At 40.9% G+C, this 23,873-nt stretch overlaps 1 protein-coding gene across 1 annotated transcript in view; it reads right to left on the reverse strand.

Annotated features, from left to right (window-relative positions):
* mei1 (meiotic double-stranded break formation protein 1) overlaps positions 1 to 23,873 on the reverse strand; it is a 102,790-nt gene that overhangs the window by 51,386 nt on the left and 27,531 nt on the right. The window contains 9 exon segments of the mRNA XM_078161465.1: positions 113 to 263; positions 1,772 to 1,952; positions 10,984 to 11,081; positions 11,765 to 11,825; positions 16,868 to 16,979; positions 17,413 to 17,560; positions 18,023 to 18,114; positions 20,088 to 20,202; positions 21,075 to 21,209. Of these exon segments, the coding sequence (XP_078017591.1) occupies positions 113 to 263; positions 1,772 to 1,952; positions 10,984 to 11,081; positions 11,765 to 11,825; positions 16,868 to 16,979; positions 17,413 to 17,560; positions 18,023 to 18,114; positions 20,088 to 20,202; positions 21,075 to 21,209 (1,093 nt within the window).

Below are 23,873 nucleotides of genomic sequence, written 5' to 3' on the forward strand. Positions count from 1 at the left end.
TCATAAACGTTTATAAATTATATGTTGCTGCTGAAGCTGTTTATCTACTGTCATACTTTCATAAATTACAGAGTGTGTGTTGATTTATGTGCTGTGAACTGCTCAGAGTTACCCCGTCGAGGCTGGGGCTCTTGTCCTGTGTCACTGCCAGCAGGTAGAGGGCAGAGCGGAGCACAGACCGAGGCAGGGCACAGCTACCCTCTGCCTGCACTGACTGCAACAGCCACACCACACTGGAGAACACCATCTGGTCTGGGAGGAGTCTGGCTCACACACACACACACACAAACAAACACACACATGCAATAATGATGACATTAACTTCAAATATTACAAGTACACATATATGAGGGCCAATATTTACATTTGAATGTATACAAACACACAGGAGCACACATACTTGAATGTCAAACACACCTCAGCAGACACATCGAGTGTGAGGGTAATAAAGTGGACAAACACACAAACTATGTGAGCAAAGCAGACAAAGTGCTCCAGGGGCGTGTTATTGTCACAAACTTACTATCTCTGTTTCTCACGCAAACGTACACACATACACAAACACACACAGAATGTATACCAACGCACGGACATGCACGCACATTCACAGTCCTTCTCCCTGTGCACACATACACTGCACGCACTCAGCCCTCCCACGCTATGTAAATCTCTGGCCACAGCTCCCATTAATCTTGATGAGACCACACAGTGGTGGGGAGAGGCTTTCATCCCCTTCCCTGGGGGGGGGGGGGGGTAATACATAGCTGAGGTTCCACAGAAGGACAGATTAAACTTTCCAAAGAGGCCGACGCATCTCTGAGGTCATAAAATATGTACTTAAGAACACCCTCGATGGGCCGCAGAAGTGCCGCTGGAGCAGGAAGAGAGCAACATGCAAAACCAGCTGGTTTCCCGATAGAGCTGGGTAATATATTGATAAAACTCTGGCTCTCTGTGATATGACACTAGATATCATCTGGCATTTTGGTTATTTCATAACTTTGAAATAGCTCAAATGTCCTTTTCTGCTCTCAGGGGCTGCATTCCAGCAAAGTTGTACTTTGCAAAGAAATTTTCTCAAATTATTAAACTTCAAAATTTGTCTGTCTTTGGTCATTAGATCCACATTAATAAGACTTTAATCTCCAGGGTTACTTTAATCTCCAAAATATTTTCAGGTTTTTAATATTGAGGAGGTGTAATATTAGATTCTCTCAACATCATGAAGCCATACTCATAAGAAGTATTTACTTCTCTCAGTGTTGTCAAGACATACTTATAACTTTATACGAAACTGGAGCACAGAGAAGTGGTGCAGCCAGCCAGCTGCCAGCTCTGGTATGGAGTACAGAGAGATTTGGTGACATTTCACTCTTTATATTGATTCTCTAAGCACATCAAACTATGCTCTTGGTTCTCAGAAAACCACTCCGCTGCAGCACCAGGCACAAGTGGTTAGAATTTGTATCAGCAAAATGCTTTTTACTAATGCTGAAATATTTATTGGTTCATTCCATTACCACAAAAATACCAGCTCAGAACATCATATTTTTTTGAGCTCTCATTTTTAAATTGAACCAGTTCCCTTGCTAATAAGCAAAATGTTTGCAAAACCAAATACTTTTCACTTTTTTGCAGTGCTTTGAAACAGTGCAACATCATAAATCCCCAGAGAGAATCATGCATGTCTACAATATGAGCAAAGCAGGTGAGGGTGTTTTATTCTTGTGCTTATTCATGTTTTCTAGGTTGTGTGCGTGCACTGTATTACCTATCTCCTCGCTGCAGGGCAAGGTGTAGCATTATCACCAGACAGTACTGGGTAGCCTTTGGTCCTTTATATTCACACAGCTGGAGCCCCGGGGCCTCACACAGCAGAGCAGGCCAGTCTGACAGACGACAGCACAGAGAGGGAAGGTTGTGCAGCAGCAGCTTTTCCACCTCCTCAACATCTGGGGGAAGAGCAAGGAAATAAAACAAGAACAAATAAGACAAAGGGTTTAATAACCAATGCCAGAAACAGGAACTGGAGAAAGTTATAAAGGGAGGGAGAGAGAGTGAGAGGACAGACGTAAAACACAGCAAAAGAGACCCTGAGGCCTCATGTACAAAGGAACATTACTCATCAATTTTGTGCTTACGACTACAGCCCAATCCTATGTCTTATTTTTACCTCTACCCCTCATTTTCAAGTGCCTCTTAGCCCTTGGAACAGAGTTACAAGGGGCAGTGGTTAAAATCTTCCCCTGAGGCGTCGGTGGCTTAGTGGTAGAGCAGGCGCCCCATGTACAAGGCTGTTGCCGCAGCGGCCTGGGCTCGACTCCAGCCTGTGGCCCTTTGCTGCATGTCACTCCCTCTCTCTCTCTCCCCCTTTCACACTTGTCTGTCCTATCGATTAAAGGCTTAAAAAATGCCCCAAAAAATATCTTTAAAAAAAAAAAAAATCTTCACCTATGAATCATATAACCCTCCAAGATTCTGATCAACAGTCATTGATGGCGTTTATGTAAACAGACCCAACTATGGTTATAACGGTATTATCAGAATGTTATTTGCCATTTATCTGATGGAAACAGAAAAAAAAATGGATTCACAACTTATGTTTCACACTACCAATCAACCAAACCAACCAAAGTTATCAAATAAAAAAGAACAGTGCCTCATTACCAGGCCACCAGCCGTGGTCTGTAGGCTAAAGTTAGATGCTCCCACCTGGACTGTGTGTACTGAAATAAGAAAAGCGGTAACAAGTGCAGGAACTCAGTTGCTGGACTTTAGTTGAATTTTGAGTGTAATGTGCCATCAAAGGTGGGGATGCAACATTTTTTTGTCATGCTTATTATAAAGAAAAGGACCACTGTTGCTTGTCCAGCCATCTTGCCGATAATTTCTCATAACACGTGGTTTGGACAGTGCCTCTGATAAACCGCCATTTGGAGGGCCATATGGCCCAAATAATTCGCTCTACTCCTCAATCACAACCAGAATCGTGAAACCCCCTGCCCCTTGACATGAAGATGTAAAACTGAGGGGTAAGGGCTGAGTGACAGGGGGAAGGGCACAGATCAATAACTGAAGAGGCCTTCAAGACACAGGCCCATAGTGACCACAAAGAGATTTAAAATGACCAGATAGAAATGCAAAGGAACAGCAAAGAGAGACAAAATAACTACAAAAAGGGACAAAAGTCCCTCAAACAGACACAAAACGAGGCCAAAGACAAAAAAAACCACACACACAAAAAGATGAATTACAACTGCAAAGTGTGTGTGTCTTGCACCTATGTAGGAGAGGTGTGGGGGCCTATTGTCTTATAATCTAATGAACTGGGATTGGGCCTAAAACCAAGCCAAAACTGAGGTTCAGAAAAAAATCATCTGGGGTTGAAAATGAATGGGTTTCAGTGATTTCACACTTTTCCAATTATCTATGTTTTATTCAAACACAAAGCCAATATCCATCATTAACCAAGCTATGGATGTGGTGCACGCTTAAATTCAATTTTTATAACTTTCTTTGAAAAGCCATATTATGTAAAAGTTAAAGAACGCTATTTCATAAATGAGGTCCCTAAAGAATAGCAAGACGAGATGAAAAGGGCAGGCGGAATGACGGGTGTAGTACAAAAGGAAACAGTAAGAAGGAAAGTGAGACTGCATGCGAGAGGTGCACGGAGACAAAACACAACAGGACCAGTGTGAGAGTGCTGCAAAGGACTTTCACCTCTTGAAGGACTGGAGGACTGACAGACAGGGACATGTGGCAAAAGAAGATGATACATGTAAATAAACAATACTGTATAAAATGGTAAGAGAGAAAAAAGACAATGAAGAGACAAAGGGAAGGGAAGATGTGAAGCACAGTGGGGAATTATTTTCTGTAACAGCTAAAAGAGTAGGACTATCTGCACTGAGCCGTTGCCTCCATCTCTGGGTGGTCTTTAGGGAGCTGGAGAGAGTGGTGAGGGAAGAAACGATAGGGAGAGGGAGAAGAAAATGAGGTGCAGCTTTTAAAGAACTGAAAGAGAACAACACAGAAAGAGACAGGGAACCCGAAAAGAGGACCATTGAAACTTGGCACTGTATAGAGAAAATGGTGCTGTGCAATGTAGCCTCTTGCAGGTGTGGAGAAAAAGAGAGCAGAGGAGTGGGGAAGGTAACGACACCACATGCAGTATATAAGGGAAGAGGAGGAAAGCAGTGGCACAGCAAAGAAAAGGATGACAAAGAAGGAACAGGGAGATGTCAGACAGGGATAGGGGTCACTGATGCATGACTACACAGAGGCTATAAAGCCACCGCAAGGTCTGCAGGGAGAGAGACTACCAATCAGCCAAAGAGGAAAACAAAGTAAAGAAGGGAACAGGAGTTGAAGAAATACAGAAAAAGGAGGAGAGATAAATATAACCAGGAACGAGAAAAGGGGAAAGTGGCCAAGGTTGCAGACCCATGGCAAGACAGAGAGCACTCTGGTCTGGAGGGACCACTGTAGAGAAAGAGTAAGAAATAAATGGCAGCGTTTAGAAAGCACAGAAAAATGAGAAGAAGGGCACCAGGCACCAATAAAGCCGTCATCTCCAGGGAACTGGGGGGAAAGAGAAGAGAGGCAGAGAGGAGAATAAAAGGATGTCTCAGAGGGAGGACTGGGAGGGAGAGGAACACAGCTAAGGACAGACACATGAAGGAGATGAGAAGGGAAACAACAGATGGGAGAAAGACAACAGACCTACAAAGCAGGCTGCAGTGACATGTTGCCTCCTGCTCAGGTTTTTATCAACATTAAATAATAGAGGATAAAGAAGAGGAAAAACATTTTCAGCTATTATACAGTTATAAGACAACTATACAAAGGTAGACATGATACAATTTAAAGGGACAGTACACCCCCAAATCAAAAATACATAGTTTTCCTCTTACCTGTAGTTCTGTTTATCAGTCTAGATTGTTTAGGTGTGAGTTGCAGAGTGTTGGAGATATCAGCTGTGGAGATGTCTGTGCTCTCTCCAATATAATGGAACTAGATGGTACTCAGCTTGTGGTACTCAAAGTGCCAAATAATATATATTTGAAAAACTCAGCAGCAGTGTCTCTTTCCAGAAATCATGACCTGGTTACTCAAGATAATCCACAGACCTTGTTGTGAGCAGTTTCATGTAGGAAATATTTGCTTTCTATTGAACTAAAACTGCCAACCGTATCACTGCGCAGAAGAAGGCATGTATCTACTCATAGAAGAGAGGCTTGTGCTCATTACAGCTTGAAATGAATGGCATCCTCCTCTGCTGAGCTGCTAGCTCAGTGGTGCTAGGTGAGCTAACAGTAGATGCACACTTCCCTCTGCGCAGTGATACAGTTGGCGGGTGTAGTTCCATAGAAAGAAAATAATTCCTACATAAAACTGCTCACAACAAGGTTTGTTGGTTATCTTGAGTAACTGGGTCATGATTTCTGGAAAGAGACCTTCAATCAATCAATCAATTTTATTTATAAGCCCAATATCACAAATCACAATTTGCCTCACAGGGCTTTACAGCATACGACATCCCTCTGTCCTTTGGACCCTCACAGCGGATAAGGAAAAGGAAAAAAATGGTAGAAACCTCGAGAAGAGGAACTGAGGAGGGATCCCTCTTCCAGGACGGACAGACGTGCAATATTGCTGTTGTGTTTTTCAAATGTAATTTTTTTAGTGCTTTGACAGTACACTCCCAACTCAATACCAACGCTTGGTCAGTGGCCCTACCCATCATAATATTATGCGCTACGTACCCCTCCTGCATCAGTTTTGGACATTCAGGGACAGCATGTGAATTTACACTCATTAAATGCATCGTCTCTTTTTAAAACAAACTTCTTTTTTCACAGGACATGCACAGTTTCTGCTTGTTAAATGCATTCAGTCTTTTTCAAAATAAACTTAGAACCTTGGTTAAAAAGAAAAGTTAGTTTTTAGGTTTACTCCCTTGCATTTAGGCAACAAAAGTATGCAATCATGTTTAGAATAAAACATGATGGGTTGGCTTAAAAAATGTACATTTGTTACTAACCTAATATAACGTGACAGATGTGACTTACTAGCATTAGTCTTACCACTTACTATGGTTGACTTTTGGTTTCTATGCATACTTTCTCACTCTTAATACTACGGTAGTTGCCAGGAGTGTCAAAAATGCTGCTGCCTGGTGCATCTCATACCGCCACAAAAAGGTGCCTCTCTGCGATGGTGTCTGAAACCAAGGGCCATTGACCAAACGTCGATATTAGACAAGTTGGGATTGAGACCGGGTTTACTTGGTGCAACACAAGCTGAGTGTCATCTAGTTCCAATATATTCAAGAAAAGGCAGACACCTCTAACAGTCGACAACTCACACCAAGACTGTCTCTGGGTGAACACAACTACAAAACACTGACAGAGAGAGGTGCAGAACAGGAAGACAAACCAGAAACAGTATATAAAATATAAATATATATATATAAATATATATATATAAAATATAAAATATGATCAAATATAAAATATGATCAAAGTTTCAAATAAGAAAAATACCTAACATATAATGTAGATGGTAAAATTCTAGAAGAAGAAAAATGAGAGAAAACAAGAGGCTGAAAATGAAACTGAAACAGATAAGGGTGATGAAAGGGGGGGAGGCAGACAGAAAAAGGAACAAACAGGAGTCTAGCTCCACAGAAGCCATTATTCAAAGCCTCAAACACACAAACAAACACACACACAGCATGCATACAAACACACACATACACCTACACCCTTGCTCGCACAACTCTCACATCTCATTACCTAAAAGAAATATTTTACTCAACTCTGGTCTCAATGTCACATCATGTCTCCATGGAACAAGTGCAGTTTCCAGTAAAACATTTCTTTCATTTCATTTTAGATGTTACAGGGATGTGGAAAGAGATTAGAAGGGAAACAACCTGGATCGTAACATTTTTGTTAACTCACTTACAACTTCACTTACCTTTCTTTTATTTCATTTACTTCAGTCTCACATAATCAGAAGCAAAGCCCCTTTAATTGAAGGCACCAACTGTGTTGTCACTAAATGCGTTGGCATTTAAGAGACTCTTTCATTATCTTTTGCATCAGCTCTTTCACACAGCAACTAAAAATCAGCAAGCTGTTCAGTGTTCAATTCAAGGCCATTTCACACATTAAACATGTTTACTGTAAACACATCTGCTCGAGCTTTTCTTTAGTGCCTTTGCAAACACGTTTCTAAAATGGGATCATCGGCTTATATAAGCAAAGCTGTTTCTGAGACCCCCCTCAGAACAAGGTTAGCTTAACTCAAGAGAAAAGGCATCTCTATTAGGGATGAGATTCCTGGTTAAAGTTATTGATGTTTAAAGTCAACACAGTAAAGTGAAAACGGAGGGAGACGGGGTGAGCATGTGCAGGTAAGAGAGAGAGAGAGAGAGCATGCAATGTGGTAATTGCAAGTTTGTTAGATTCATTAAAGGGAACCTATCATGCTCATTTTCAGGTTTATACTGTATTTGTATTTTGGGTTTCAGCTACAACCTGTTTAAATCCTTTGGCATTCAAAAGACACTTAATCTTTCCCATACTGTTTCCCTGATATAGCTTAATCACCCTCTGTCTGAAACGCAGTCTTAGGATGCTTTCAGAACTATAGTTGTCTTGCTTTGGTCTGAATCAGGGACTAATTTTGTCACAAAGTTGTATAATTGCCTAGAGTTGGTTCGTGTTCTCACAGCAGCATTTACAAACGGACCAGATCAAATGCCTTGTGTGAGAAAGCTGCTCTTGATTGGTCAGAATTTCCATGTGGGAAAAATCCAGGAAGTAAAGCAAATGTTGAAGAAGAGTACACTTGCAAGATAAATGTGACACTTTCTAATGTCACAATGGAGGGACAACTACGCAGGTTGATTTTAGCGCTGCTCATCGTGGACTATATTGCTGTCATTGTTCATTTTAGTCAAACCATACAGTTTGAAAACGAGGCGCGGCTCCAACTAGAAAACAATGTTTTGATGCATTGGATGTGCTGAATGTGCATATTAAGGCAGTACAGGAGGGGGTGCACGTTAAAAATCCACTAGGACTGTAACATGCTCATGTTTAACCCAAACAATGGGCCTCATTCACAAACAGTGCGTACGCACAAATCTGTGCTTAAACTGTGCGTACGATCGTTTGACGCACAAATCCGGGATTCATCAATATTTTCTTACCCGAATTTGTTCTTACTCTGCGAACAAATTTAGAACTGCCTCAGACCATGCGTACGCACAAATGAGGAAGGCCAAACTGACTTAGAAAATGCAAACATACCTTTTAAGTACATGCAGAGTCTATAAAACCACATTCATGAAAAAGAGATTTAATTAACATTTTTTAAAATAATTAATTTACTAATATATTGGCCAAATGGATTAAATTACCATGAAATTGACACACGTTCACCCTCATCATTGTGACAATTAAAATATTAACAATAACATGAACAGAAAAACTATCACTCCATCAGCGCGCAGGTGATCTGTAATGCCGACTGCCATATCCTTAAGGCTGTGGCCCGCTGGCCAGGAGGCAACCACGACTCATTTATTTTGCAAAACAGCACAGTGGGAATGCGTTTGGAGGCAGGGGCTGTGAGAAGTGGATGGCTTGTTGGTGAGCATCTTTTGTTCTAATCTTTTATTTCAATTGTTTTAAGTTAGTATTTTCAGTAAGTCTCTATTCCGTTAATGTTAAAATGTTATATTGCTTGGGTGACCGGGCATATGGCCTTAAAACATGGCTGATGACACCATACGCAAACCCTAAAACCCCTCAAGAGGTGCGCTATAATAACATACATGCCCACACACGCGCCGTAGAGCGCACTTTTGCCGTGCTTAAGGGCGGTTGGATGTGTTTGGATCAGATACGGCCGGTGGCAAACTACTTTATACCCCTGAGAAGGTGTGCAAGATCATCTTGGCATGCTGTGTCCTCCACAATCTTACAATGACCCATGGCATTCCTGTAAGACCCGGCGCCATCGCTTCTAACAAACTGTGAAATTTACTACTTCTCTCCTCGCGTAACCGCTTCCTTCATTCATGAATCAACTCTAGGCAAGCGGTTTCCTTATATGGAGAAATGGGGGCGTGGTAGTATGCTGATTGCAGATCGCGGACACGCGCCTGTCAATTTAGAATGGTTCTGATTTACTAACATACGCACGGTGGTGAGAACAAAATTGGCCGGTACGCATGTGTCATGAATCCGACAGTGATTTTGCGCAAGTACTTATTTTTGAGTAAGAACATTTCTGCGCAGATATTAGTGAATGAGGCCCATTGTGTCATTAGACTGCAGTTGGTTCGGATCGAGGTCAGAAACTAGGAACCTAAGTTTGTTTGTAACCCAACCGAGACCACCTTTTCAAGAAGGTCTCGGTCCGGTTGTTTTGGTGCATGTGATTGATGTGGTCACACCTGCCCAAACAAACTGCACTTAGAGGGCAAACGAATTTGAGTTTGATTGAACAAAACCAAACAAAGCAGGTGTGAAAGCACCCTAAGTGTGTTTCTTTAAGCCTCCGTGCCAAAAAACCCAGTCTGCTCTGATTGGTCAGCGTTTCTGGGTCTTCCGCATCTTGGCATCTTTGCACTGTCAACATACTCAGAGAAAAAAATAGTGACGGAGTATGGCTGCTCTTTCTGCTGTGAAAAATCACCACGAAATGCTTCTTTTTTTTTTTAAAGATTATTTTTTGTGCCTTTAATAATAGAACAGTGTAGTGTGAAAAGGGGAGAGACAGGGAATGACCTGCAGCAAACCTGTGGCCGCTGCAACAAGGACTGAGGCTTTGCAGACAGGGCACCTGTTTTAACCACTAATCCACCAACGCCCCCACTAAATGCTTCTAAACACAACTGGACGTCTTCCAGTAGGAATACGATCTGAAATCGAGGTGAAATTAACAATATTGGCGGCCAAGATTACATATTTTCTGATGTTAGCATGTAGCTAAATGTACGTTTAACTCATTACCTGGAACTTTGGCTGTGTTTAATATGAACATCCGACACTGGAACATTATATATATGTTTCATTACACAACTGTACATATCACCAGACCTAAAGTTTAAATATCAAAACAGAATATGTGAGCTGTGTGTTTTGGGTGAAGTGGAAAGTGAGTCCCATTTTCTTTTATATTGTACAAACTATTCTGACTTAATAGAGCATATATTCTAGGAAACAGCTCGTCTAAATCTTGACATTTTCTGGTGCTCAGATGACTAAAAGTTGGAAAAGCTGATTAATGTTGATGTGTTTAAGTTTGCCAATGTTCTTGCAAAAGCCTAGAAGACAGGCAGGAAAGTCTGTTTAATTAGAATTTGAGTTCTTTTTTTCAGTTTTACACATTATATGACTGTCAGTGATCCACAAACTTGGTCTGATTATATATGATAGTTCTGCTGCTTTGTTCCATCTTTTTTCCTTTTAATGCTGTCCAAATGTATGTTTGCTGGACTCTGATCCTGGCTTACTCTGAATTTATGGTGTCTTGTAAGCCCATGTGGGCTGGGCATAACTGCTTGCATGCCACAATAAAAAAAAATCCATTCATTCATTCATTATCAAAGAGAAAATCATCACTGACAAATGATTAGACAAAAGTCTCATAGGGATCAAGATAGGCACTTTTCAGCGGACAATTAAAGTCATGGTGAAATTGGCTCACTCACGGTATATTTTAGCTGTTGAAAAGAAATGATTTGGGCAACTTACAACTAACCAGACCTGACCATCTTTAGACATGACAAGCAAACCGTAGAATCAGTAGCAACAGTTCAGTTCAACACTTCAACTGACATCATTGCTCGGAAACTGACAGGAACAACAGGGTTTTACTGGTGTGACATGTAGCTCTGTGAGTAGTGCAAGTGTCTGTGTGTGTGTGTGTGTGTGTGTGTGTGTGTGTGTATTTGCATACCATACTGGCAGAAGCCAGAAGGAGGGTCTGACTGGGAGAGCAGACACACACTGAGTTTCTGTAGAAAACCACAGCAAGCTGTATTCAGGTTTGGATGCCTGGAAGAATCGGTAAGAAGGAGACATACAGAGTCAGAGAAAATGCACATGAATATATAGAAAAGACAGAAAGACAGCAGGAAACAAAGAAAGTTGAAGGGCATCTGAGACGAACACAGCACAAATCCTCCACAAAGCACGGTCAAAACAGTCAAGAGGGAACGGAAACATAGGACAGGATGTGCCTTGACTAAGTCCTTTCAAATATGAAACACAAGCACGGCATGGTTCAGTTTCATTACAGCTCAGAGCAGGGGGGCCTAAAGCCTACTGAGTCAACCACGTTTATGACCACACCAACACACACACACACACACACACACACACACACACTTCCACTCACAAAAGCACATATGCTTACACATACTGATTCTAAATACACACACAGCAGTCTTTGAAGCTGCAGATCTGTTGCTCTGAGACGACACACTGCTGAGACGACTCGCTTATTGGAAAAAAAGTAGACAGAGTGACTCAGAAATGACAGATGCCTCAGTCGAATTATCTGTCTCATTGTTCAATGTGCTCCGACAGGGAATGATAATAAGAACTCAACTTTCTGAGCCACCGCGGTTTAACACACAGATACACACACAGCTACACTTTGTAGACAGCAGTGCTTTGTTTATTGCCGTGTATATATGTGTATGTGTGTGTCCTCAGGTTATCCTGTTACACTGTACCTGTTCCCCGCACAGAGGAGCCCTTTGTGTTCCAGAGCCAGCCTGTAGAAACCCGAGGACGCTGCAGGGAAGAGGAGGTGAAGAGCGGAATAAAGGATGGATGAAACAGTGAGAGATGAGGAAGAAGAGAAAGATGGTGATAAAAATATTATTTATATAACACTTTTTAAAACAAAAGTTACAATGAAGAGAGAAGCCTGTCATCATTGTGCCAGAAATCATAATTCAGTCTGAGTCCACAATCCCTAAACCTTCTTCAGGGTTCCCACACTTTCTTAAAATATCAAATTCAATGACATTTCACAGACTTTCCAGGCCCAATTCCCACAAATTCAAGGACCCACATAGCACAGTTTGAGACACAGATCATGGTTAAACACTGGTACAACACTAAGGCTTAACAGAAGCTCAAAGCCTTTCTCTCAGAAACTGCAATTACTGCCTTGCTGTTGTACTGTATGCCCCCGCAAACCAGTCAAGTTGCACTTCCTGTCTGTGAAAACATGGATGCTTCACACACACCTTCCCCCCCAGCAGCACATAAGATCTATACAATAAACCCAGTGCCAAGGTGGACACCCAAGATTAGTGTCACTAATTCAGTATTTGTCTGAATCACTACCCCTCTGTTCCTGAGATATAAAGTGTTTTTGAAAAACATTATGATGTTACAGTTAAGTTGACCTTTGACAATTTGGATATATGATGTCATCACTTCATCATTTTATCCTATTAGAAAATTGTGTGAAGTTTTGTCATAATAAAAGAATTAATTTTGAGTTATGGATAAAAACATGAGGTCATAGTGACCTTCACCTTTGACTTGCGACCATCAAATTCAGATCAGTTCAGCTGGAGTGCAAGTGGACGATTCTGCAAAACTTGCTGGTATTGAGATATTACATCATTACACAAGGGCACAGTAACCTTGACCTTTGACCACCAAATTCTCACCACTTCATCGTTGAGTCTAAGTGGATGATTGCGCAAAATTTTGAAGGCACTCCCTTAAGGTGTTCTTAAGATATCATGTTCACAAGAATGAGACAGATGAGGTCGCAGTGACCTTGACCTTTGACCAATGACCACTAATATCTAATTAGTTCATCATTTAGTCCAAGTGGAGGTTTGTGCCAAATTTGAAAAAACAAAAAATTTCAAGGCATTCTCTAGATATCACATTCATGATAATAAGACATACACAAGGACAAGGACACAGTAACCTTGACCTTTGACCACCAAATTCTAACCAGTTTATCACTGAGTCCAAGGGGACAATTGTGCCAAATCTGAAGACATTCCCTCAAGATGTTCTTGAGTTATCATGTTCACAATAACAAGACGGGTGCAAGGTCATGGTGACCTTGACCTTTGACCACTAAAATCTAATTAGTTCATCCTGAGTCCAAGTGGAGATTTGTGCCAAATTTGAAAAATTTCCCTCAAAGCATTCTTGAGATATCACATTCAATAGAATAAGACACACACAAGGTCACAGTAACCTTGACCACCAAATTCTAACCAGTTCATTGTTGAATCCAAGTGGACATTTGTGCCAAATTAGAAGAAATTCATGCAAGGTGTTCTAAAGAGATCACGTTCACAGTTCACAAGAATGAGACCGATGAGGTCAGGGTGACCTTGACCTTTGACCAATGACCACCAAAATCGAATTTAATTGATTGTTGAGTCCAAGTGGACCTTTGTGCCAAACGTTATATAAATTCCCTTAATGTGTTCTTGAGATAATCAGTTCATTAGAATGAGACAGATGCAAGGTCAAACTGACCTTGATCTTTTACCTATGACCATCAAAATCTAATAAGTTCATCACTGAGTCCAAATGGACATTTGTGCCAAATTTGAATAAATTCACTCACGGCGTTCATGAGATATTATGTTCCCAAGAAGTGGCTGAACATACGAGTGTATGCATGTACAGACGTACGGACAAATAGAAAACGCATAGCCTCCAACCACAGCTGTGACAAGCGCAGAGACATAAAAAAGAGGCTTGTGTGAACGCTTCTCAATTGTGCTGTGTAGCAGTGTTTGCAGAATATGTGGTCTTTTGCCGTCTCTAACACAGCACAGCAAAATGATATGTTCTGTAAACTGAGTGACAGAGACTAAGATTTATGATTCTTGCCCAAAATATATGAATTCAAGCACTTTCAACGACCCATATCTATTTATATCTATTTTTAAACCTTTCAAGGCCTCATTTTTTTCCCTCAAATACACAAACTTTAAAGGATTTCAAGGACTTGTGGGAACCCTGCTTCACATTTTAATCTCACATTTGTTTTCAAGCTTACACACAGACACTATATTCTAAAAATACTCTGAAGGATCAGGGAGAGAAAACTCATCATTTGGCAACGTTGGAGGTAATGGGACAGCAGTCCTCTTTTAATTCTATGGGGGGAAAAGCTATATCGTGAAGCTGTACTTAATGTCTTGGCTGTTTAAATGGTGCAGCAGGAGAGGGAGAGAGAGAGAGCACCCCTTACTTATTTGAGGGAAGTTTCAATTTCATAAAGCTACTAACACTCTCTGGTGGATCTATGCCAAGGTATAGCCATATCAGCAGAAAACTGCTCTGCTTTGTTAACCGCTTGCAGCATAAATATAAAGCTTAACTTTCTTTTTAACGCCACCACACTGGCTTGTCTAGACGCCCAAGGCAACGCGTTTCCTGTCAATAATTGAGGCTCATCATGTGGACTGCCAGATTTGGACAGATTGCTCAGTTTTCCCCTACAGTGATATAAAATTCCATCAAGCAAATGTTGAGGCGTTTAGCCCTGTCTTTGATGAGGGCAGAATCAACTGCTGCTGTTTCTATAAACTGCATAAAATATTGATTTTGGTTTGTGAACACTTCCTGACAGAAACTGTTATGTGATAATGAAATGAAATATGAAGTGTACTGCACGTTGCATGATTAGCTGGTAACTGAACTTAATAGTGTAATTGCTTCTGTTTGTGCTTATTTAATTATGTTAGACATTTAGGGCTTTAGACTAAATGTACTATAAGCAGGGTACTTAATTGGCAAATGGCAATAAAACAGTGAGCTTATTAGAAATATGTTTGGTTAGTATTAGGTTTTGTAATCCCACCATGTGAGCTCGACACTCTAGTTTTACATTGTATAGGCTGGTGCTATATGTTGCCAGTGACACTGGCTGTCCCTGTACAAGCCAGCTCAGTTACTAATATCACAAATATCATCGCAGAGCTTCTTTGATTTTTTGATTTAACCACTGACGCCCATCTGACAAACAAATATTAACCTTCAGCTCAGGTCAGAAATCTGAGGAGAAACACGTGGTCCATCATCTTAAAGTATGGAAACGTGTCCACCTTAAAGTCTTATCTCGTTTCATTCACCAAGTTCTGTGTGCAGAAAAAAAAAAACAAGTCTAAATGTAAAACTCGTCATTGATTATGTCAAATATATTTCATGAGGGCAGCAGGAGATTTGTAACATTATTCAAAAGGACTGTATAAAAACAAAATCAACTCAAACTTTATCATTTCAAGACCTGTATATTCCCACAATATCAATGACTGACCTTAAAACAAATCTCATAGAATTTAATGATTCACTGTCTGTAAATGGTATCAGCAGCATAAATGAAAGCCAACCTCAGCTTTTGTTTGCTTTCTCCTTGCTATATATGTTTTTTTTAGCAGTGTGTCCACAATTTTCGTATCTTCCTCTTCGATGTGTTCTGCCTACAGAACTGTATGGTTTGCCAAGGAACGTGCAGAACACAGTTTAATAAGAATAAGAAAATACAGGCAGAGGGCAGAGTCTCACACTTTTAAATGCTTTGCTGATTTTCACCCAGCTTTGTATCATAACAATGTGGGTAGCACGTGTAAATGAACTACTTTAAACATCCTTCCATCTTGCCAGCAGCCAGATCTACCTGCTCATTTGCCTGACAAAACCCATAATCCTGCAGACATTTGCTGGCTCTAGGGCTGTTGCTCAAACAGCAGATTGTACTTCCTCATTTTTGTGTGCCCAACACTACTACCGACACAAAGGGTAAAAAAGTGGATTGAGAGAAAGGGCCACCCCTGCCTCTCTCTGGCAAACTCTGATCAAACTGTACAAGTGGGCCATACTGATCAAATATAAACCAAGATGTTGTTAATGGACGGCACATTTCTTGTCCAAGATGTCTTCAGAAACATATTTTAAAGCACTGTTTGGCAGTAATATGAGATTTTGAGAACAGAAAGTGGACACCCTACTATTTTCTGTATTGTGAAAATGTCGGTTTTTCAGTCTGAAATCAATCAGCGATCAAACAGTAAAACTGAGTGGTGCTGATAAAATATGAACCTAGATTCTGTTACTGCATTGCCCATTTTTCACCTCAAATTCTTTCAGAAACATATTTTAATGTTAACTTGTCCGGTGCGGCGCAGTGCATTGCTGTCTCTCTTTGCTCATGTAGCACTAATTTCTAAGTAACTGTGTCTTTCTACGGCACAGACACCCCAGTTTTATGAAAAGAACATCTTTCCAACAGTGAAATACTTCTTTAAGTGATGATTATGAGGAATTACTTTTGCATGAGTCTGTATGTTGTTTTTAGGAAAATCCTGCATTGTCCAATTTTAATGTACTTCATATCAATAAATGTATATTATTATATAAATGTAATAATCCTGAAATAACTTCTATTTTTCTGTTATCAACATTGTATTTCATGACTTCATCCAACTTTACATTATTTTCTTTGAAGCTAGTCAACAGTCAGTTCATAATATTTTCATCTTGTGTCATCACTATAATATTACAGGGACTGACAGCCCGGCCCTCCGGATAATGGAGAAGAGATTTGTCTGCGACTGCACTAGTCAAAGCTGGCCATTTTGGGCAGAATATTCATGAAGATACCAACATCAGGATTGCTACACCCCATTTGTCAATGTTCCAGTGCTAAGGGGAGAACACACACAGTGCAGTTTACTGCCATGAAACTAGAAGACAGAATGCACAATACTGAAATAAAATAAAACAAAGTAAAACAAAACAAAATATTTGCTGATTTGAGGTTATAGTTTTACACAACTTACCGAGCTTATTTGCAAAGACAGGCATGAATGACGGAAGCAGGGTGAACTGGAAGGAAAGGATGGAGTAGAAGTACTGCAGGATCTGGGCATTGGGTGCATGCTCACACATCCTCTACACACACACACACACACACACATACACAGAGGAAATTACAGACGAATGACCAAAACACAAACTGTGAACCATTTCTTCTTGTCTGATTTTTAGCCTGAATAGAACCAACTTTAGAAAAACCAACATAATAAAACAATTACTGGCACTACAGCAGAGGTACGATATGCTCAAATATCCATGTGTACACAAAACTAATGGAGACAGTGTGTGTGTGGCTGTGCTTATCAAAATAGTTATTTAGAGAAACAGCCAGACAGAGCGAGGTAATCATTGTCATCAATTTCTCAGAAAAGAGACGTGACAAGTCAGAAGAGTATTTTCTCAAGTGTTCGGTTACAAGTGTTTGTGACAGAGTTAGAAGGTTAAGATGAGAAGATAATGAATTGGATGTGTGCATCTGTGTGTGTGTGTTTGTGCTTGCAGCTCTCACAATGACGGTGGGTATCCAGACGGAGTCGCAGCAGCGCAGCAGACAATAATACAGGGACTCCAGTGAGTCCTGAGCATGGCTGTGTTTAAATGGAGCTGTGAACATGTTCTCCTTCAAAACAGGCTCTGATGCACAGTCCTCGGTCAACCTTGGACACACACACACATACATAAACACAAACACCCCCACTTACATACATACAAAAATGACATAAAAATGTCAAGAAATACTGGTACATGTGCATACGAAGGATTTCACTTAATACCCTCATCTAAAATTGAACTGAAACATTCTGCTGGTGGGCTGAAAATATTAATTCCAATGGCTTCATTAATAATTAATAACATTCACATTTGGCATATCACAGATTAACACTTGATTTAATACAACACATTAATTTTTTTTTAAAAAACTAATATGAAAAAAAAAAATCTTTAAGACATAAGGAAGAACTTGTTGAGATGGATTTAAATTTAGATTTAATCATCAAACAACAAACAACAACCTAAGACCAATGACTCCGTTTGTCCATTAGTGAGTCTGATTATTCACTCTCACTGTCCCAGTGATCCCATTAAACTCCCTGAACATGATCGTACAATGTGCTGACCTGCAGGCAGCCTGAAAACAGACCAGAGCCTGGAGCAGAAATCCTTCAGACCTGGAACCCTGGCTGTTGGGGTCTGACCTCCTCAGACTCCCCTGGGGGATAGCAGAGATAAAAATGGGAAAAATAAAGGAAACCGGAACATGAGAAAAGAGTGGAGGAAAAGACAAGCCAATTTAAACTACATCCAAAAGGAAATGATCATCTTATCATAGCACCAAACGGACTTCCTTATGGGAATCATTAAAACAATGAAATCTCTCCATAAAGACAGACACTGTGATTAACAGGGTTGAGTTTCATTCACATTTGAACTGATACTTGGACCCAACGGAACATTTTCTCAGTACTTTACTTTCTCTGTAATAACAAAAATGTAATTGTTGAACAAGCTGCAGAGGTGACATTGCAGACTTGAACGCAATTCTGCTCCTCTGCTCTTTTCTCATCACACATAGAGCTAATCTTCTGTGTCTGTCTGCTTCTGTGTGTGTGTGTGTGTGTGTATGTGTGTGTGTGTGTGTGTGTGTGTGTCTGCTCATCTAGCAGTGATACTAGCCATTACTAAAATAATATAGAAAAGAAAATAGGTGCTGCAGTGAAAGTTATGGCTCACTGGGAAGCTGACGGAGCAGCCACAGAGCTCTGTGGCCGGGTTCCCAGTTTTGGAGCACTTCTGCCTCCTGCATGAAGTTGAACCCGCTCTGACGGCGGCAATGGAGTTTCATGGCTGGCTTCCAGGTTTCATGGTTCTTCCAGCACTTCTGCCTATCGACTTTGACTCAGCGTTCTCACCCAAATGCACATATCATGACGTAGAGGGGGATGCTTCTAGTCACCCATCTATCAACACTGCTGAATTTGTGCTTAATTTTGTCTCTTCTGTCTCTTTTGCAAGTGTTGGTGGTGCTTTTTTGTGGTTGGCTTTGAACATGGCTGCAAATCACTCATTGGGATGTGAAAATCAACTCACCAGTCTGTGAATTCTTTTGCTAGCTAGCCAGGCCAAGTTATTCAAATGTAAAACCAGTAAACATTGAGGAAAGATGGAGAAGAATGAGCATCAGCTGAACTTGCATCCTTAAAGCCATTGTACAGGTGGTGGAAAATAAACTGGACGGCCTCTGTGCTGCATCAGTTCCAACAGGATATCAGGAACTGTAATATTCACTGTAATGATTCACTGACAAAATCCTGGACAGTGCCATTCAGCCAGGAGGCTTTTCGTCTATATGCCAATCTGACAGAGCAGAGGCCTCTGGTGAGAGAAGGAGTGGGATTGTGAGGTGCTGTCCCGTTCCGGCTGTGAATCACTGCTGTACACCGTTCAGAGGTGGCTACAGAGCGGTGATGTGTTCGGGAGAAGCAACCATACAGCCATCTTGTTCACAACCAGAAACCATGGATTATCAGAACCATCCAGAAACGTGGACAATTATAAAGTGGCAGCCATCAATGTAGGAAGACACAAAAAAAGGACTACATTACAGCGCACCAGTTCACAGTTGTACATTGTACAATCCATGTGATGAATGATTGATTGATTGATTGATCTCAGATAACATCTGGCACAGATGGATTTAACGTGAATCGGTATATGTTAGTATCGAGGTAATTTGTTCAGTACCTTTAGTACAGAGTTTGGTACCCAACCCTAGTGATTAAAGTGAAATACATTTATTCTCTCAACTGAAACATGAATCTATGCCAACCAGAAATCTCTTGCTGACAGTAACATCACTGTCCTTGTTACAGGTGCGACACTCCAGCTTTCAGTCAAGAATCAGTATTCCTGTCTGAAACAGAGGCAGCAGTGAGGGACAGCTATGAAAAATAGAACAGAAAAAGACCTTCAAGGGATCGGACATGTCAATCACACACTGTATGTACTGTGTGACATGTGCTAGATAGCATCAAAGACAGGGAAAAAAAAAATTCTCCGGAGAATCACCATAAGACAACGACTCAGACAGACTGCACAGTCTGACAGTTCTCTTCACCACCAGTTCCTGAATTTAGCATCTCTATATTATATTTGTGGATCAAACATAAAGAAAAACTAACTCACAGTGTTTCGACGATGAGCAGGGGAGGGTAGGGACAGCTCAAAGAATCTCTTAGTGATAGCCTCAATTAATTCCTCTATCTTCCCGTACTGGACTGGTATGGACTGGTGGTTCAGTCTGAATAATTCAGAGAGTGGCAGCAGTTTATACAAAGCAAACACTGGACAGAAAAAATTTACACAACACTGTATGATTATTTTAGGTAACTTGGAAGGGAGGAGGATGGTAATGGAAAGAAGCTGGCTGTTACAGAGTGGGACACAAGTTGCATTTCCACCAAACACTTTTGATATAGTAGGTAACGTACGTACCATTACCCGTACCAGTATGTACCTAGATCTGCTTTGCATTTCCACCGCAGACAGTACTCATGTAGGTGGGGTTGTTGCTATCATCCCTGCTCTATTACTGTATTTCTTTACTGACAATGCAGAGGAACATCTGCACCTTAATCATCTATCGATCGGGGCACCCCAACATTTTCAGAACATAAAGAAAAGACTGGTGTGTTTACAGTCTCCCTCACAATCAACAGGATATTTATAAGTATCGGGTTTGTGCACTGAGTTCTTGTCAAGCAAGAGTGGCAATTCTCTTGACCAGTCAACGGACTGCAATGTTTCTAGCACCACCTTTTATTATCGGATCAGTGTGCTAGGTACCTCAACAGAGGAGTAACAAAAAGAGGACTGAATGGAACGGTTCTATTGGTACCATCTACAACTATATATACAGTATATGTATAACAAACTGAACAAAACTGAATTGGGCTGCTTAGTGAAAACAAGGCTATAACGCAAATTTGTGAGCAAGAGTGTCTGTGTGTGTATGTGTCTCAATGACTGCAACTCACGGTATGGGGTTTGCCAGAGGCTAAGCCTACAAGTGTCCTTGAAAAAGCACCTATATCAGTATATCTACCTTGTAAACCTGCGGGTCTCTGTGTGTCTGTGTGTCTGCGCATCTCAAGAATGTGCGTTTGTGTATACCTGCACAGGGCGGCAGCAGCGGTGGCAGCCTGTGTGGCTACCAGCAGGCAGGAGGACGTGACTCCACCCATAACAGCCTCTGATACTGCAACAAAACCTGAACCACTGGGGAACAGACGCATGTTTGGGGGCTGCCTGTACACACACACACACACACACACACACACACACACACACACACATATAAACAGCACTATCCAACAACAGTGCATTTTTTTCACAGATAAATAGGTGTCATTACAGTGTTTCCCCTAGGATTTTGTGCCTGGGTTTTTGTTTCAATCAATATCATGACTCATACATAGCTTGTAAAAACAATTGATGACTGTCAACAAATAGAACATAGATACAAGTTACCTGCATAAAATTTGCTTCCAGTAATGACATCAAAACCAAATCACAATTATCCCCCAGTCTCACCTAATCAACCCTGTGTTTCTAGTCGTACAGACATAACGAGTCAAATCCTGGAGAAATGCAGATCAGAAGGAGTTAGTATACCCTGCATAAAGATGCCATGTCGGTCGTGTGGGCACAACACGGGACGAACAAAGCTAAATGTAAACACTGTCAGAAAACAGCAGAGTGTATCGCAGCCTCTACAGAAGCATTCAGCGTGGTGTCTTAGTGTGGTGAGCGAGGAGGAAGATGATGTGTTCATACACACGACAGGCAGGTGAGCTAGACATCAAGTTAGCAGTAAACCATGAATGTAACAGTGCAAGTTACAGTTTGTCAGAACTGCCAGACCAGTAAAGCTATTTTAGTGGCCCTAAGAGACACTGTCTGACATGTTTTGTGTCATCTGGCCCTCAAACTAATTCAAATCAATATCGGCAACTAACGATTGATCGAAGCACCCTTATCTGGAGGTGTTCAGTTCAGAATTCTTACTTGTCCTCAACTCTAGCTGTTTAAAGTAGACATAGCAAGTTACCTGTGTATGATGAGATTTTTATATAGCAGTGGTGCTAATCATTTAGCAGCGGCTAACTGCATATAGGGGAAACACTGCATTATTTAGTTGTAGCCTAGCAGCCACAGAAACAGATCCTAGACTAGGCAAAGAGACAGGCATCTATGATTAATTCTACAGGAATCACTGTTGTAAGCAAAAAATCAAATACCAAGACAGTTAAAAATGGTACGACACTGTGGGTCCTGGATGAGTCAGTGAGAATTATGCCAATAGCGCAGAGAAAGAGGGCGGCATTTCAGGAATTTTTGCTGATATGGGTTTTTGACATAGATGTCAATAAAGACCCATCAAACAAGACAGTTTGTTCTTCTGCCTGATCTATCTATCATTCTTCGGCGTGCTGTGCCAATACCAGCAATGACTGTTTGCTGAGTCGCAATGAACGCACCCTCCCTTTGTCTCACTCACCTACACAGACACTTATTTTCTCTCTTTCCGGGCGGGGACACATAATAAACAAATAGTGCTGACCTATTGCTGTTAGAAAGATCACCAGAGTGTGTCTCTGATCTATGACGCAGCACCACAACAGCTGTGGACTGACTCCCTGTTGCCACAACAGTAGTCACATAGAGCATCCTAAATAACACACGCATGAACATAAAGGTGCACACAAACACACACAGTGATGCGTATCTATCGATACAGACCCACACACACACTGTAAAGAGACATGTTAATTGACAAATTGGATAAGGCTCACTATTACACACGTACACACTTAAGCAGCATTTAAGAGCTGTGGTCGGGCTACTTTTTCTTACTGTTCCACTCAGCGTAAAGGACAAATTTCCCTTGCCATGTGAAATCTCTTATCCCGTGTATCATTGCCATGTGACGGAGGGGAACATTCCATTAAAATTATGTCAACCTTGCAGAATTATGACAGTGTTTTACTGGCTCATGATATATTTTCATCTGCGAACCGACAGACAGTTAATTCAAATATAATTAAACTTCCAAGTGCACCACATTTAACATGTATTACAGGAGGTTGCTTTTCACTGTCAGCGTAGCTGAAGTTGTTCATGCTGCTGACTTTGTGTACAAACAAACAGAACAGTGGTGTAAAGAATGATGAGCATAACTGTGTGCTGTTTTGGTGATGTTAACCTGCATGAGCCTCACAACTACTAGCTTCATTTTAACTGCAGTATTTACATGTCAATTGTCACAAAGTGGATAATACAAAGAGGAGGAATGTCATAGATCATAAATAATGTAATAATATTACATAATATGATCAACTAGCAAGTTCTGCGGAGAACAATTTTTTAAACTGGTCTAGAATTGAGAGAGACAGCTGCAGCCACAATTTGGGTCCACTAAAAGTGCTTGTTTTTGCCACTGACAGGCTCAGATTTTTAATTTAAGTGTCTGACCACATTATGTAAAGGACCCCCACAGAGAAATCAAATATTTTTCTTTATCTTTCACTGATTCACTCATTCTGAAGTCTCTCAAATGGTGACATGTAGTAGGAAAAACAATAATAAAAATGTTTATGAGATTTGGGGAGAGAAGTGTAAGTGTATCACCGAAATTCTGTAACCCAGTGCCAGACTCTCTTAAAAAATCGTTGCATTTTGTGAGTTGTTGAGTGGTTAGGGTTAGGGTTTAGGGGCTGGGCCACGAATTCTGACAGGTCACAAAATTTGGTGTAATACTGTAAAGAGTTAGCGTTAACTAAGGGCGCATTCACATCAGGATAGTCCGGGGGATTCGGTTCGATTGGGCAGGGAATGCTGAAAAATTTCACTTTCATTTGGTTCGGTTCACCTTCGCACTATACTTTTTAAAGCGGACCAAACCGCCTGGAC

Source organism: Epinephelus lanceolatus, chromosome 18, assembly GCF_041903045.1.
Source record: "Epinephelus lanceolatus isolate andai-2023 chromosome 18, ASM4190304v1, whole genome shotgun sequence".
Classification (NCBI taxonomy): domain Eukaryota; kingdom Metazoa; phylum Chordata; class Actinopteri; order Perciformes; family Serranidae; genus Epinephelus; species Epinephelus lanceolatus.